Source organism: Drosophila willistoni (genome assembly GCF_018902025.1).
Source record: "Drosophila willistoni isolate 14030-0811.24 chromosome 2L unlocalized genomic scaffold, UCI_dwil_1.1 Seg168, whole genome shotgun sequence".
Lineage (NCBI taxonomy): Eukaryota > Metazoa > Arthropoda > Insecta > Diptera > Drosophilidae > Drosophila > Drosophila willistoni.
In genome coordinates this window covers 129,144-143,143 of record NW_025814047.1, presented here as the reverse complement: position 1 = coordinate 143,143, position 14,000 = coordinate 129,144, and the positions used below count along the sequence as shown (strand labels likewise).

The following is a 14,000-nucleotide window of genomic DNA, read 5'->3' as shown; positions in this document are numbered from 1 at the left end:
ATTATGTTTTTGATACTGGTAAAATTTGAAATATGTAAATAGTTTTTTCCCAAAATGTTATAATATAATTTCTCCATACTACATTTTATGTGAAATTTAAAAAAAAAAGAAAAATATATATATATGTATATATATACATATTTGTTGTATCAAAAACATTATGCATTTTTGGACAAGTCTGTTTATTCTTTGATAACATTTCATTCCGGAATTTTCAAAATTTTTATTTTTTTGTTTCTCAAAAGTTTTGACAAGCATTAATAAAATGACGTAAGTAAGTCGTCTCGCTGACTTAGGTATACCATACACCAGTAAAACAAATATTTCAAATTTATAATAACGACTTTTTACGTATTTTTAAAAAATTCTGTTCACATGTTTTTATACCCTTGCAAAAAGGGTATATTAATTTTGGTCAAAAGTGTGCAACGCATCGAAGGATGCATCTCCGACCATATAAAGTATATATATTCTTGATCAGCACGACGAGACGAGTTCCGTCCGTCCGTCCGTCCGTCCGTCTGGATCAACGCAAACTCCTCCTAGACCGTAAGAGCTACAGAGAAATTGAAATTTTGCATGTAGGCTTGTATATACTGCAGGCGTTGTATATCTCGGATTCAGCCGGATCGGACCACTATATCATATAGCTCCCATACAAACAGCAAAGTCACGAACAGTGACTTTTCTTAATAACTTCGTTATTTTCTGAGCTATTGTCGTGAAATTTAATATTGGTGAGTTAATTACACATATAAACGACTATGCCAAATTTGATCAAGATCGGGTGACTATATCATATAGCTCCCATAGGAACGATCTTTCGAAAACAGTGACTTTTGTCAATAACTTCGTTACTTTTGACGCGATTGCTTTTAAATTAAACATTTGTTAGTTTAATATATCTGTTAATGACTGTGCCAAATTTGATAAGGATCGGGTAACTATATCATATAGCTCCCATAGGAACGATCGGTGGAAAACAGTGACTTTGATCAATATCTTCGTTATTTCCTATGCTACGACTGTTGGCCGTTCTTTCGCAAACATTATCCTTTTTAGATAAAACGTTTTTCCACTTTGATAGCTATAGGTAAGGAAAGAGTTACCAAAAAAGTTGCAAGGGTGTAGAAACTTTGACGCGGTCGAAGTTAGCCCCGGCCCTCTGGTTTTCATATTTCAGTATATCGCTCACCCAAGCATATGAGCACGCTAGCGCCGCCACCAGCTAACGGCCAACTCCGACCTTATGGAAAAACCTGACCTGTTATGTACATTTACATACATATGTATAAATTTTGGCGACTTTAATATACCATTTCACCCTATGGGTGTCTGGTATAAAAAAAATGAATAAATGGATAAATATGTACATATGTCTACTGCCATTAGCTCGGACCTTGCTGGTCATTACTTTATACATATAAACAAACATTATACAAATCAAAGAAATTTATTTTCTCCTTTAAAACAAACTTTACTCATATGTACTTACTTATTAAGAGAACGTTGACCGCAAAAGTAAATACATACATAAATAAAAAGAATTAGTTCCAATTTTTACGGCTTAAATTGATTTACTGTAAAGTCTCTAAATATTCAATAAATAGTATCTGTAAGCCAATAAATTTTAAATGTAAAACTAGCATGATGTTTTCTTCTACAAGTTGCCGGTTCCGACAGCCGGCACAACTAAAGAAGCTTCAATTTTATGTCCAATATTCGTAATCCTATAGTCACAACACTTTATTGCCTTCGATATCCAAACCCATGTGTAAAGCAAAACCAACGAGTTTCAAGTTGCAAATTGTCAGCTTTATTTTAAAACATTCTGAGGTATATAATAAGGTTGTTGTAGTAATAACTCATTCAAGTTTTCGAGTTTTTGTACTCAGCGGCAGTTAATTGAGTGATGGATAGAACATGTGGAGTAATATATGCTGAAATGAAAACACAACAAAATAATAAATGGTAAACCCAAAACAGAAATAAATCATAAATCAATTACAAAAATGATGGTTTTTGTTTATTTTTTTCTTTTTTTGTAAATAAAGTTATCGCTTCTATAATCTTTTGTTTTTTGTATACAAAGTAGTAGTTGTTTGGATGTTGAGTGCAATAAAGGAATATATGTAATGGTAAGATAAGAATTACAAATCAAAAGTACAAAAACAAAATTCTGTTATATAAATGCTAGGAGACACGCTTTTATGCTTGAATTATCCAGATACAATACTATAACAAAGAAAATTGTGTCCAATTTATTATAATATCATATATAGTAAACTAAAACGGGGCGGGAGGATAAGGATGAGTAGTGTGTGTGTGTTTCTTGTGCGGGTGGAAGGCAGGCGGACAGGGAGATTTGCATGTATGCACAACACACAATCTCCATCGGGTTGCTCCAAAGACCTCTCATCCCATCATCGATCCAATAAGGCGTCCTAATAGCATTCGTATCCTCCGAAATTCTTTGCGATGGAAGAAATTAAATTTTTGCTTTTGCTGCAACTTCATCTTATCATTTGTTTTGGCCAGAACTGGTGTTGGTGTTGTTGTTGGGTTGGCTTCGACTAAACTACTTTTATTGTTGTTGTTGTGCTGATCGTTATTGAGTGTTGTTGTTGTTGTTATTGAATGCATCATCATCATCATGTTGCTGTTGTTTGTTGTGCTGTTGTTGCAAACTTGCTACTTCTTGCCCTTGGTGGCCTTCTCGGCAGCCTTGGTGACCTTGCCACCGGAGGCATCCTTGAAGTTGACAGCCTTGATAACACCCACAGCGACGGTCTGTCTCATGTCACGGACAGCGAAACGACCCAATGGGGGGAATTCCTGGAAGGACTCAACGCACAAAGGCTTGGATGGCACCAAGTTGACGATGGCAGCATCACCAGACTTGATGAACTTGGGGTTCTCCTCGGTGGTCTTGCCGGAACGACGGTCGACCTTCTCCTTGATCTCAGCGAACTTGCAAGCAATATGAGCGGTGTGGCAATCCAACACTGGAGTGTAGCCGTTGGCGATCTGACCGGGATGGTTCAGCACGATGACCTGGGCGGTGAAGTCAGCAGCACCCTTGGGTGGGCTGGCCTTGGAGTCACCGGCAACGTAGCCACGACGCAATTCCTTGACGGACACGTTCTTAACGTTGAAACCAACATTGTCTCCGGGAACGGCCTCGGTGAGGGCTTCGTGGTGCATTTCCACGGACTTAACCTCAGTGGTGATGTTAGCTGGGGCAAAGACAACAACGCATCCAGGCTTCAGGACACCAGTCTCCACACGACCGACGGGTACTGTTCCGATACCGCCAATTTTGTAGACATCCTGCAGGGGCAGACGCAGGGCCTTGTCGGTGGGACGACTTGGGGGCAGAATGGCATCGAGAGCTTCGATGAGGGTCTTGCCATCGGCGTTACCCTCCTTGCGCTCAACCTTCCATCCCTTGAACCATGGCATGTTGGTTGATGGTTCCAACATGTTGTCGCCGTGCCATCCGGAGATTGGCACGAAGGCAACAGCGGCTGGGTTGTAACCGATCTTCTTGATGTATGAGGAGACTTCCTTCTTGATTTCCTCATAACGGGACTCGCTGTATGGTGGCTCAGATGAATCCATCTTGTTGACACCAACAATCAGTTGCTTCACACCCAAGGTGAAGGCAAGCAGGGCATGCTCACGGGTCTGACCGTTCTTGGAGATACCGGCCTCGAACTCGCCAGTACCGGCAGCAACAATCAACACAGCACAATCAGCCTGGGAGGTACCAGTGATCATGTTCTTGATGAAATCTCTGTGGCCAGGGGCGTCAATGATGGTGACGTAGTACTTGGCAGTCTCAAACTTCCACAGGGCGATATCGATGGTGATACCACGCTCACGCTCGGCCTTCAATTTATCCAAAACCCATGCGTACTTGAAGGAACCCTTGCCCATTTCCTGAGCTTCCTTCTCGAACTTCTCAATGGTACGCTTGTCGATACCACCGCACTTGTAGATCAAGTGACCAGTGGTGGTGGACTTGCCAGAGTCGACATGTCCAATGACGACAATGTTAATGTGAATCTTTTCCTTGCCCATGGTGGTTTAAAAGGATAGCTGGAGAGTGTAGTGTGTGGGTTGTTGTATTTGGTGTCAGACAACGTGCAGCAGGTTGTGGTGGTGGTGGGGAAGAAACAGATAGGTAAACAATACATTGTTAGCAATTTCAATAACGCAAGCAAAAAGTTAAGCCATAAATTACATTATTTTCTCCCTATTTTATTTTGACATAAAAACAATAAACAACTAATTAATAATCATCAATTGGCTAAAATCAATCTCAAACAAAAGTCAAAAGTACAAATTGACTTTTGTTTGCGTGCCACAAAGAGAAAGAAAAAAACAACGGGAAAATGAGCAAGCAAACCTAACCTCACTTGTGTCGGCAGCACCAAAACGTGCCTAAAGTGAGGTTAGGTAGACCTGTCGCCACCGCATGGCCTGACATGAGTTGTGGGGAGAGGGACAAACTATTTGAACATGTGGAACACTGAGAATGAAACGTGCAAAAAAAAAAATTAACTCGATTTTCTTTTCAGTGATTTGGTATTTGTTTTGTCGTCAAAATTCTTCAGTAGCAGAACTGAAAGTTAATCATCATGGAAAATCAAGAAGAGAGGGGAGGGAGATAATAATCATTAAATATGTGCAACGAAAATTCTAGCAAAAATTTAATCTGCCTTATGTGTGTGTGTGTGTCCGGCTATATGCGTAAATGTGTGTGTGTCTGTGTGACGCTCAATTAAAGCGGCCGGCAACAAATACCACCGCCTAGGCGCAAAGACAGATAAGAGCAAGCGAGATGGCAAATGTGAAGGCGAACAAAGAGACGAATGATCGAAAAAAAAAAATGATCAAGAACTAAAGTGCACATACACACACACACACACACACACCGAGTGAGTGTGGAAGCCATCTTGGAACAAGCCCAAACCGGGCTAGCTAGGGAGATAAAAAAAAAAAAAAATGCCAACATGTTGAAAATTTCGCAACATGCTGTGGAAAATTTGCACACATGGCAACAAGCAGCATTTCATTTTGGTTTCTTTTCATTTGCTTTAGGTGCTTTATATATATATGGCGAAAGGTGAATTGAGTCACACCACATTTCATTTCCATGTCTCATGGAGTCAGCCATTTTGAAATTCTTTGCATTAGAAGTGGCGGAGAAAGCGGAAAAATTGCATGGAAAATTATGAGGCTTGAGCGGCACATGTTGTACATGTATTTTATTAATTTACTTTTAAGAAGTACTTTTCTTTTTTTTATAGAATATGGAAAAGGTAATGAAGAGGTGGTTACCCGAGATGCCACGCCAACTAGAGGCAAGTTGTGGGCGTGGCATCGGCAATTACACCATATTATAGAATTTAAAAGTGACTCATCGGTCAACAAAAAGAAAACAATTTGTTAATTGTTTGAAATAATTGTTCCCATTCCATTGCAATTTCAATAGATGGGGCAAGAAAAAAAAGTTTCACATTTGCCACGTGTTTGCCTTTGATGCGTCGCCTTTCACTTCAAAAGAGAGGTTAACTTTGCCATTTCACACACATATCGTTTAATTGTTGAATGTCCAAATTGCATATTTGTTTATAAAATATTTCGGTTTGATTGCACTTTTGCTGCTTCTTCATTGCACATATTTAATTGTAATTTTTTTTTATATATATATATCACATTTTTATATTATTTAAAACTTACTCTCGAATAAATTGAATGAGAAATCACAGAGTCTATGCGAATCCGGCGACAGACTTGAACAAAGTGGCCGAGTTTCGGGTCGTCAAAAAGCAGGAAACCTCCCCTCGTAGTGCTGGATAAGTCTGGAAGTAGTGCTGGATAAGTCGGGAAGTAGTGCTGGATAGGTCGGGAAGTAGTGCTGGATAAGTCGGGAAGTAGTGCTGGATAAGTCGGGAAGTAGTGCTGGATAAGTCGGGAAGTAGTGCTGGATAAGTCTGAAAGTAGTGTTGGATAAGTCTGGATGTAGTGCTGGAAAACCATCGATGGCAGTGTTGGATAAGTCGATGGGAATTTTGAACATGTTGCAAGGGCTGCCAACATTTCGTTGCATCAAAACGCTAAATCAGCCTTTGAAAAAAGCTAGAAATAGCTAGAAATATTTCTTCGTGGCCAAAAAAACAGAAAATATTTGTTTATTTTTGGTTTATTTCAATATTTTGGATGATTCCATCAATGACTTTATCTTCATCATCTTGGTTTATGTAGGTTTCATTGGTCCCTATCTTTCTCTAACATGATGCTGGTAATTTGTAATCGTGGCAGCATTTTTCTTGTAATTAACAATTTTGTAAAATATTAGCTTTAGCTTATATGTAAAATGACGTTCAAAGTTGTATTAGCCGTACCTATTTCTTTGCTTCGTTTTGACAATATTCATGTGACTAAAAACCCTCTGCGTTGGACCATGTCAGTATTTGCAATAACATTTGCCCGCATCAGCTGCATTTAAAGTCAGCCAATCTTTAAATACAGGGTCTTTACCACGCGGTTTTTGATTGTAAATTTTTCGCATTTTCAACTTTTGCTCGCGGTTTAAAAATTGGGAAACATTTAGTAAACTTCACAGAAAACGATAAGACTGAATACTCGTTTCGCTGATCGATGTTTTTTTGCCATTCAAATGAAAAAGTACTATTCGTATGAAATTGTGGCATCATAGAGCATAAAAATACACGAAGTAAATGTTTCAAAATATAAAGTAAAGCTAGTTTTTCTTGAAAAACAGCTATAATTCCCGCTGGCCGCTATTTATGGATCTAATGGGAAAATAGCTAAATTGGCAGCACTGCCAACATGCAACAAAAGAGAGCAGTTCATGCAAAAGAGTTTCCAACTTCGAACAAAAGAGTAAAATTCCTGAAAAGTAGTACCAACATCAGGTAAAGGAGTCGAACTCCGACCATCGAGTCGAGCAAAAGAGTCGAACTCCGACAAAGGGAGTCGAACTCCGACCATCGAGTCGAGCAAAAGAGTCGAACTCCGACAAAGGAGTCAGACTCCGACCATTCAGTCGAGCAAAAGAGTCGAACTCCGACAATAGAGTCGAACATGCAACAAAAGAGTACGTCCGTCGACCAAAAGAGACGACAAGAGTAGCAGCGTTGCCGGAACGTTTTCAGCAAAAGTAACTAACGCGACGTCTAAAACAATAGCTGAATCTAACTGTTTCCAGCTAAAATAGTGTAGCCATGTTACGACAATGTTACCAGATACAAAATTTTCTGGTTAAAAATTGGCGCTATATTTAAATTTTTGCGCCCAATTCAAATAGATTGTTGATAAAAACAAATGTTTGTTATTTCTAAATACAATTGATAGAAATTCCACGATCACGACATCAGGTGGGCCTTGGCGATTTTTTATGTAGTTTTTGTGTAATTAGCAATTATTTCCGGCTAAAAAAAGCTGTTGAATTTTGAAATAGTGTTGGCAGATGCCAAACTTCGGATACTCGAATACGCGGCTTTTTGAATCTTTTGCTTTATTCTTTAAAATCAAGAAATAATTTAAACTCAACAATATTTTCGTTTGTTGAAATTTATTAAGAAATAGCTTAAAAATCTTAGAATCTTACGTTAAGAGAATCGCAAATTCGAATCAAATGTACCGATTTTTGTATGGGATTAATACACCAACTAAACTGAAACTAAGGTTTCTTAAATTTTATGCCAAATTAATTTTTAATCGTTTTTTTTTTTTTAGAATTTCAGATAATTTTGAAGTGGTAAATAAAATTGACCCATTTTCGGCCAAAAAAGTATTGCGAGCCAAGAAAGAAAGCATTGAACTTTATAACAATACAATAACTTGCAATACAATACCTGGCAAAATGTTGAAAATACGGAGAAGTTCTGGGCCGTAGATTATAATTATAAAGACTCGACCTTTACCAATCTATATAAGGATTTAGGATGAACTGCACCGTACTAGTCGCTATTTTGGCTATAAGGTAAGAAACAACTATTTCAAATATAGAAATGTTCATCGATGAAATAAATTGAATTTTAAAAAAAATGTTTTCATTTTAGCTCCATTTTAGTTTGAAATTTTAAAGTTAGCTATTTTTAGCTACTTTTGCTCGATGGAAACATCCAACATGCAACAAAAGAGCGCAGTTCATGCAAAAGAGTCCCCAACTTCGAACAAAAGAGTAAAAATCGAACTAAAGTGCTAAGGTCTGAGTAGAAAGTGCTAAGGTAAGAATCAAAGTGCTAATATCGATAGCCGTACAGTACTATCGAGCTATCGCCATTTCACAAAACCATCGATAATATTGATTATATTATCTATGATTGTGCCAGCTCTGCCCAGTGATGTCATTTTTTGTTAGGCCAAAACAGCTAAATCGACTGCAGGAAACAGCTAAAAAATGCTGAGTACCCAGAAAAGTCGAAAAAATTCTGATTTATATTTATTGTTTTAAGCTTTGCAAAGCGGACTAAACGAACTCGAAGCTTACTACCATAAGTGGAAAATAAAAGTTAATGCCATCTTTTTTTGCAAGAAAAGAAAGGCTTGCTTTCTCCCTGAAGGGCCTCTGAAAATCTGCGATACTTAGGTATCCACTTCGATAAAAAGCTTACGTTTAGCACTCATGTTGGTGCCACAATCAATAAGATTAACAAAACTATCTGCACCCTTTACCCAATTATTAACCGAAAATCTAAACTTTCCTCAGCTAACAAAATGATCATATTCAAAACCATTTTTCTCCCTATACTAACCTACGGCTCAAGTACCTGGAAGAGTTGTGCTGCATCTCACATCAAGAAATTGCAAGTATGCGAAAACAAAATATTAAAGCTTCTACTCAACCTCCCAAAACCATTAACAGATTATTTACCAATCTGACGACTCTTAGTGAAAATACTACTCTTAAACTACTATTAGACAGTTTAGGAGCATATCTTCATGACCACAATACTCATATCTCCTAAGGGTAGCCACTGGCACTAAGCCGCTAAATCTTAGTTTAGTCACCTTAGTCCCAGTCACCTAGCTTAAGTTCGTATTTAAGGCATATATTAAAGGTTTTCGCTCATTTTTCCTTGCCATATTATATTATCATCCATCAAACTGTATAACTATGTATATAAAAATTTCTCAGCTGAAAAGCAATCGCTATAACTCTATGAAATCTTCCTATCACATATATGTAGCTTTAAGAACATTGTACTATCAAAGAGCAATAAAGCAAATAATGAATTGTATTTATTGTTTTTTATTCAAGAATGAATGTATTATCCAATAATACTATATTGTATACATATATATATGTATATATATCTTCCTTATCGCTCAGATAATATTCTCTCTGTTCTATTGAAGTTTGAGAGCTGGGTGGTAGTTGGTACTCAAAACGGATTTTTTTTTGTCGGTGATGGACTGCACCTATAATTTTAGATAAATTAATTTCAAATTTAAAAATATAAATATAAATATGGACGACTGAAGCCAATTCATTCAACCAGTCGTTTCCCCTAGAATCCCGGTATTTTAATATTTCGTTCTACAGCTTTATAGTGCCGTCTACATTTTCCCATTGTATCAAGCTTATTTAAACAAAATATTTAAATTTGCTAAAATAGCTATAATTCCTGCTGCCCGCTGTTTTCATATTTTCCATAAATCGCATTTCCCAAAAAGCCAGATCTGGCTGGAAAAAAGCTGAAATGACATCATTGGCTCTACCGGCAACACTTTGAAAAAGGCGACGTGGCTCAAAAGAAAAATTTATGGTTTTAATTTTAATTTTGAAATTGCAGTGATCAAGTTGGCTGTTTGATTCGTTTGCTTGTGGGGTTTGGTCGGTTAAAAATTCAGAGACGGGCTGAACAGTATTGTATTTATTATTTGTTGTAAATAAGAAAATACAAAAAAAAACATAGGAAAAATGTGGCGTTTAGCGGCTGCTGTATTAATTTTTGGCTACATTGCGACCGCTTCTGGAGCCGAACAAGATGTTCTGGACCTAGGAGATGATAACTTTGCATCCACTCTGAAGGAACATGAGACTACATTGGTTATGTTCTATGCCCCATGGTAAGTCTCTTGTGATATGTGTGGGTCTTGCAAGTAATATAGGGGGGTGGGCGTGGCCTAGCGTGCAAGTTAATCAGCTTCTGTAATGCAATGGATATGCAATTTCAATTGAAACGTAAAGACCACGTCATCGTTAATACAATAAAAGAAAGGCAAAGTAATACCCGCCAGGAGAAGAAAGCGAAGAAGAAATGACAGGTCGGCAGCCATTTTAATAAAAGGGTTATTGGTGTGAGTGCGTGTGTGTGTGTGTATATGTGTGCATAAGAGTGAGGGAGGTTAATAGAGAGGGGGCGATAACTAGACAAAGAGTGATAAATTGGCTTGCCGGCCGGCAGAAAAGACAGACGAAAAATTAAATGTGTTGTTGGCATTGGCCAACAAGCTATTTGAACTACTCTACAAATCCCCCCAATATAAAAATTTCTTATCAGTGAGCATAAAGAACATAACAAGTCACTTAATTAGTCTTTTGTGTATGAGAATTTTGATAAGAATAGAAAGGAAGAGGAGGGAACTGATAAGTTTCTCGAAAACTATTTGAACAAGAGCATGGAAATCTCATTATGTACCATCAATCATTCTGACGTGTCCCCAAAATTGTGTTAAACATTTTTTTTTAGGTGCGGTCACTGCAAGCGCCTGAAGCCTGAATATGCCAAGGCCGCTGAGTTAGTTAAGGACGATGATCCTCCACTTAAATTCGCCAAGGTCGATTGTACTGAGGCTGGCAAGGAAACTTGCAGCAAGTATTCGGTCAGCGGTTATCCCACATTAAAGATCTTCCGTCACGATGAGGTCTCCCAGGATTACAATGGACCACGTGAAGCCAATGGCATTGTCAAGTATATGCGCGCTCAGGTGGGCCCAGCCTCCAAGAATGTACACACTGTCGAGGAGTTGACCAAATTCCTGGATACCAAGGACACCACAGTTTTTGGTTACTTTGAGGACCTCGACTCTCAGCTGGCCAAGGTTTTCCTGAAGTTTGCCGACAAGAACCGCGAGAAGTATCGCTTTGGTCACAGCAGCGAGGAGGCCGTTCTAAAGAAACAAGGCGAAACGTAAGTTAAAAGGAAAAGGACATCAGCAAGAAGAAGATTTTCATTTCATTTTCATATTTCTTTACCTGTGCTTATAATTAATAAATGTTTTTATTTCTTGTTTAAATTTTCGCTATTATTTAGCGATAAGATTGTGCTTATCCGTGCCCCCCACTTGAACAACAAATTCGAGTCATCCAGCATTAAGTTTGAAGGCAGCAGCGAATCAGATCTAACTACTTTCGTCAAGGAGAACTTGTAAGTAGAAAGACAAGAGTACGAGTTATGATATTGTAAATGTGATGCAATTTAATTTCTTCTAAAATCGTCTTTAGCCATGGATTGGTTGGTCATCGCACACAGGATACCGCTCGTGATTTCCAGAATCCTTTGATCACCGCCTACTACAGTGTGGACTATCAAAAGAATCCAAAGGGTACCAACTATTGGCGCAATCGTGTCCTCAAGGTTGCCAAGGAGTTTGCTGGCCAGATAAACTTTGCCATTAGCTCCAAGGATGATTTCCAGCATGAATTGAATGAGTATGGCTATGATTTCGTTGGTGAAAAGCCAGTGATTTTGGCCCGCGATGCCAAGAATCTCAAGTATGCCCTTAAAGACGAATTCTCCGTTGAAAATCTCCAAGACTTCGTGGAGAAACTATTGGCCAATGAACTCGAACCTTACATTAAGAGCGAAGCTGTACCCGAATCCAACGATGCGCCAGTTAAAGTGGCCGTCGCTAAGAACTTTGATGATGTTGTCATTAACAATGGCAAGGATACACTTGTTGAGTTCTATGCTCCATGGTGCGGACACTGCAAGAAGCTGGCTCCCGTCTTTGATGAATTGGCCGAGAAATTGGTTGATGAGGATGTTGCCATTGTCAAAATGGATGCCACCGCCAACGATGTGCCCCCAGAGTTCAATGTGCGTGGATTCCCCACACTTTTCTGGCTGCCCAAGGATGCGAAGAATAAGCCAATTAGCTATAACGGAGGACGCGAGGTTGATGACTTTGTTAAGTACATTGCCAAGGAGGCTAGCTCAGAACTGAAGGGCTTCGATCGCAGTGGCAAGCCCAAGAAGACCGAGCTGTAGGTGACTCAATAACTATAGCTACTATACTAGTTCTACTTCTACGCCTCCTCACTTGTAACTACTAGCATTTCCATATTTTTTTAAATCGAATGCATTCTCCAAAACTTAAAGCGAAACAAAAATTGTATTAAATTATATATTTAATAGTGATGAAGTACACATAAGATCCGGGATCTGATTTTTCTTCTGAAATTTTAATTTTAAATGTGAAAGTCGCAATAAAAATTTAAAAAAAAAAAACACAAAAAATAAGTTTACTTTTAATTCTTCGACTTTTGCACAAACAATTGTTTTTCATCCATAAATTCATTCAACATTTTGCGATACCATTCGCCCACAAAGGTATAAGAACTCCGTTTCTCCAAGGTGCGGTGAATGATCTGTCCTTGATTGGCGTCAAATTCGAATAGGATTACAGTATTGGGGCAATCCAAATTGCGTTCAGTAGTCACGTTCTTTATTGCCTGTAAAATTTTTGACAAGGCAGTTGCACATACACAGGGCGCCCAAAATGATTGCTAATGAAACAGGAAAATTCAGTTGCGATTGAGATTTGCGTAGCAAAACATACATATTTCAACTTACACCCTTATACAATTCTCTAATTGTCATTTTTTGTATACGATGGACAATAGCATCATCATCGCGAAGACCAACGTAGATACTGTCAATGCCAACCAAAAAACAATTAGTCCACCATTCTATGAGTTCGTACCTCTTATGATCGGCCCATTCCAAACGGCTCATTGTATCCAGCCGCAGTCTTAGATCCGCCCAAGACCTAAAATTTCAAAAGCATTGCCGAACAGTTGATCACATTGTTATCTTATTTTAACACTTACGTGTTTGTTTCAGTAATCAAGGGAGCATTAAAAACCACCTTCTGTCCACAAATATCCATCACAAAAACGCCATGGCATTCATCCTGCGGGCCTAAGGATTGGAATAGCAATTCGATTATTACCACGGTGCGGTGGATTTATAGGTTGCATATCGATACCTTTTAAACATTGCTTTTCAAGTTCTTTCATCCAAGAGGCTTGCATTTCTAGTATCAATTCATCTTTTTCAAATGAATCCGCCTTGGTGTTCTTCACTTGACTGATGTAAATGGTATTCCTGTATCTTGTAACAGCAACAGTCCAGTTATTCTGCGACTCGTAGGGAGCACACATGAACAGCTGGAGGATATCGCGAGAACATATCACATCGGCATTAACTTCCGCCCGATCACTTGTTGCATTAACCTTAAGCCAATATTGCTTTGAATGATCAATAAAGAACAGCATATTACATATTTTCCCACTAATTGATTTGACTATTCTGTGTAAATTGTCTCTGCTGTTGACGCTAAGTGGGAAGGGTAAGCCTGAAGCTGGCGGCATCATTATTTGCTTAAAGATCAAATGATTGCTATCCCGTTCGAATTCAAAGAAGCCCTCAGGTGACAGTCTAAAGCCACCGCACAAGATAGGTTTCCCAATGGCTGGAAATTTATATTGATCCGGATTCCCAATGGGTCTCAATGAAAGATTCAAAATCTTGTAGCTAGAATACATGACTTGAATACAAACTTAAATTGGAAAACGATAGACTCAAGGCGGTTTGTTTATTATCAAAATTTCGCTAGAGGTGGCAAACACATCGATGGGTCGATAGTTTTATATTTTTAAAACGCTTTTAAAATTTCCCATTTAATTTAATATGTTAGCTCAATATGATCACGTGCCTTGGAAGCTAAACTTT

General features: G+C 38.4%; 3 protein-coding genes and 1 non-coding gene across 4 annotated transcripts; 1 reads left to right on the top strand and 3 right to left on the bottom strand.

The window, feature by feature from the left end:
• Positions 1 to 2,109: 2,109 nt before the first annotated feature.
• On the bottom strand, positions 2,110 to 5,826 carry LOC6643278 (elongation factor 1-alpha 1). Its single transcript, XM_002066198.4, has 2 exons — positions 5,749 to 5,826; positions 2,110 to 4,101 (listed from the first exon to the last, which is right to left on the bottom strand). Exon 2 carries the CDS (start codon positions 4,081 to 4,083, stop codon positions 2,692 to 2,694), a length of 1,392 nt encoding a protein of 463 aa, XP_002066234.1. The 5' UTR covers positions 4,084 to 4,101; positions 5,749 to 5,826; the 3' UTR covers positions 2,110 to 2,691.
• On the bottom strand, positions 4,577 to 4,650 carry LOC6643279. Its single transcript, XR_049762.2, has one exon. It is a non-coding gene; the product is annotated as a small nucleolar RNA snR61/Z1/Z11 (small nucleolar RNA).
• A 3,942-nt stretch (positions 5,827 to 9,768) lies between the features above and the next one.
• Positions 9,769 to 12,364, top strand: LOC6643280 (protein disulfide-isomerase A3). The gene is made up of 4 exons (XM_002066199.4): positions 9,769 to 10,110; positions 10,734 to 11,174; positions 11,298 to 11,411; positions 11,489 to 12,364. Exons 1-4 carry the CDS (start codon positions 9,962 to 9,964, stop codon positions 12,252 to 12,254), a joined length of 1,470 nt encoding a protein of 489 aa, XP_002066235.1. The 5' UTR covers positions 9,769 to 9,961; the 3' UTR covers positions 12,255 to 12,364.
• A 139-nt stretch (positions 12,365 to 12,503) lies between these two features.
• On the bottom strand, positions 12,504 to 13,873 carry LOC6643281 (protein cutoff). Its single transcript, XM_023176276.2, has 4 exons — positions 13,255 to 13,873; positions 13,097 to 13,187; positions 12,840 to 13,035; positions 12,504 to 12,772 (listed from the first exon to the last, which is right to left on the bottom strand). The coding sequence occupies exons 1-4, from the start codon at positions 13,811 to 13,813 to the stop codon at positions 12,515 to 12,517; spliced, it is 1,104 nt and encodes a 367-aa protein (XP_023032044.2). The 5' UTR covers positions 13,814 to 13,873; the 3' UTR covers positions 12,504 to 12,514.
• Between the last annotated feature and the right edge of the window lie 127 nt (positions 13,874 to 14,000).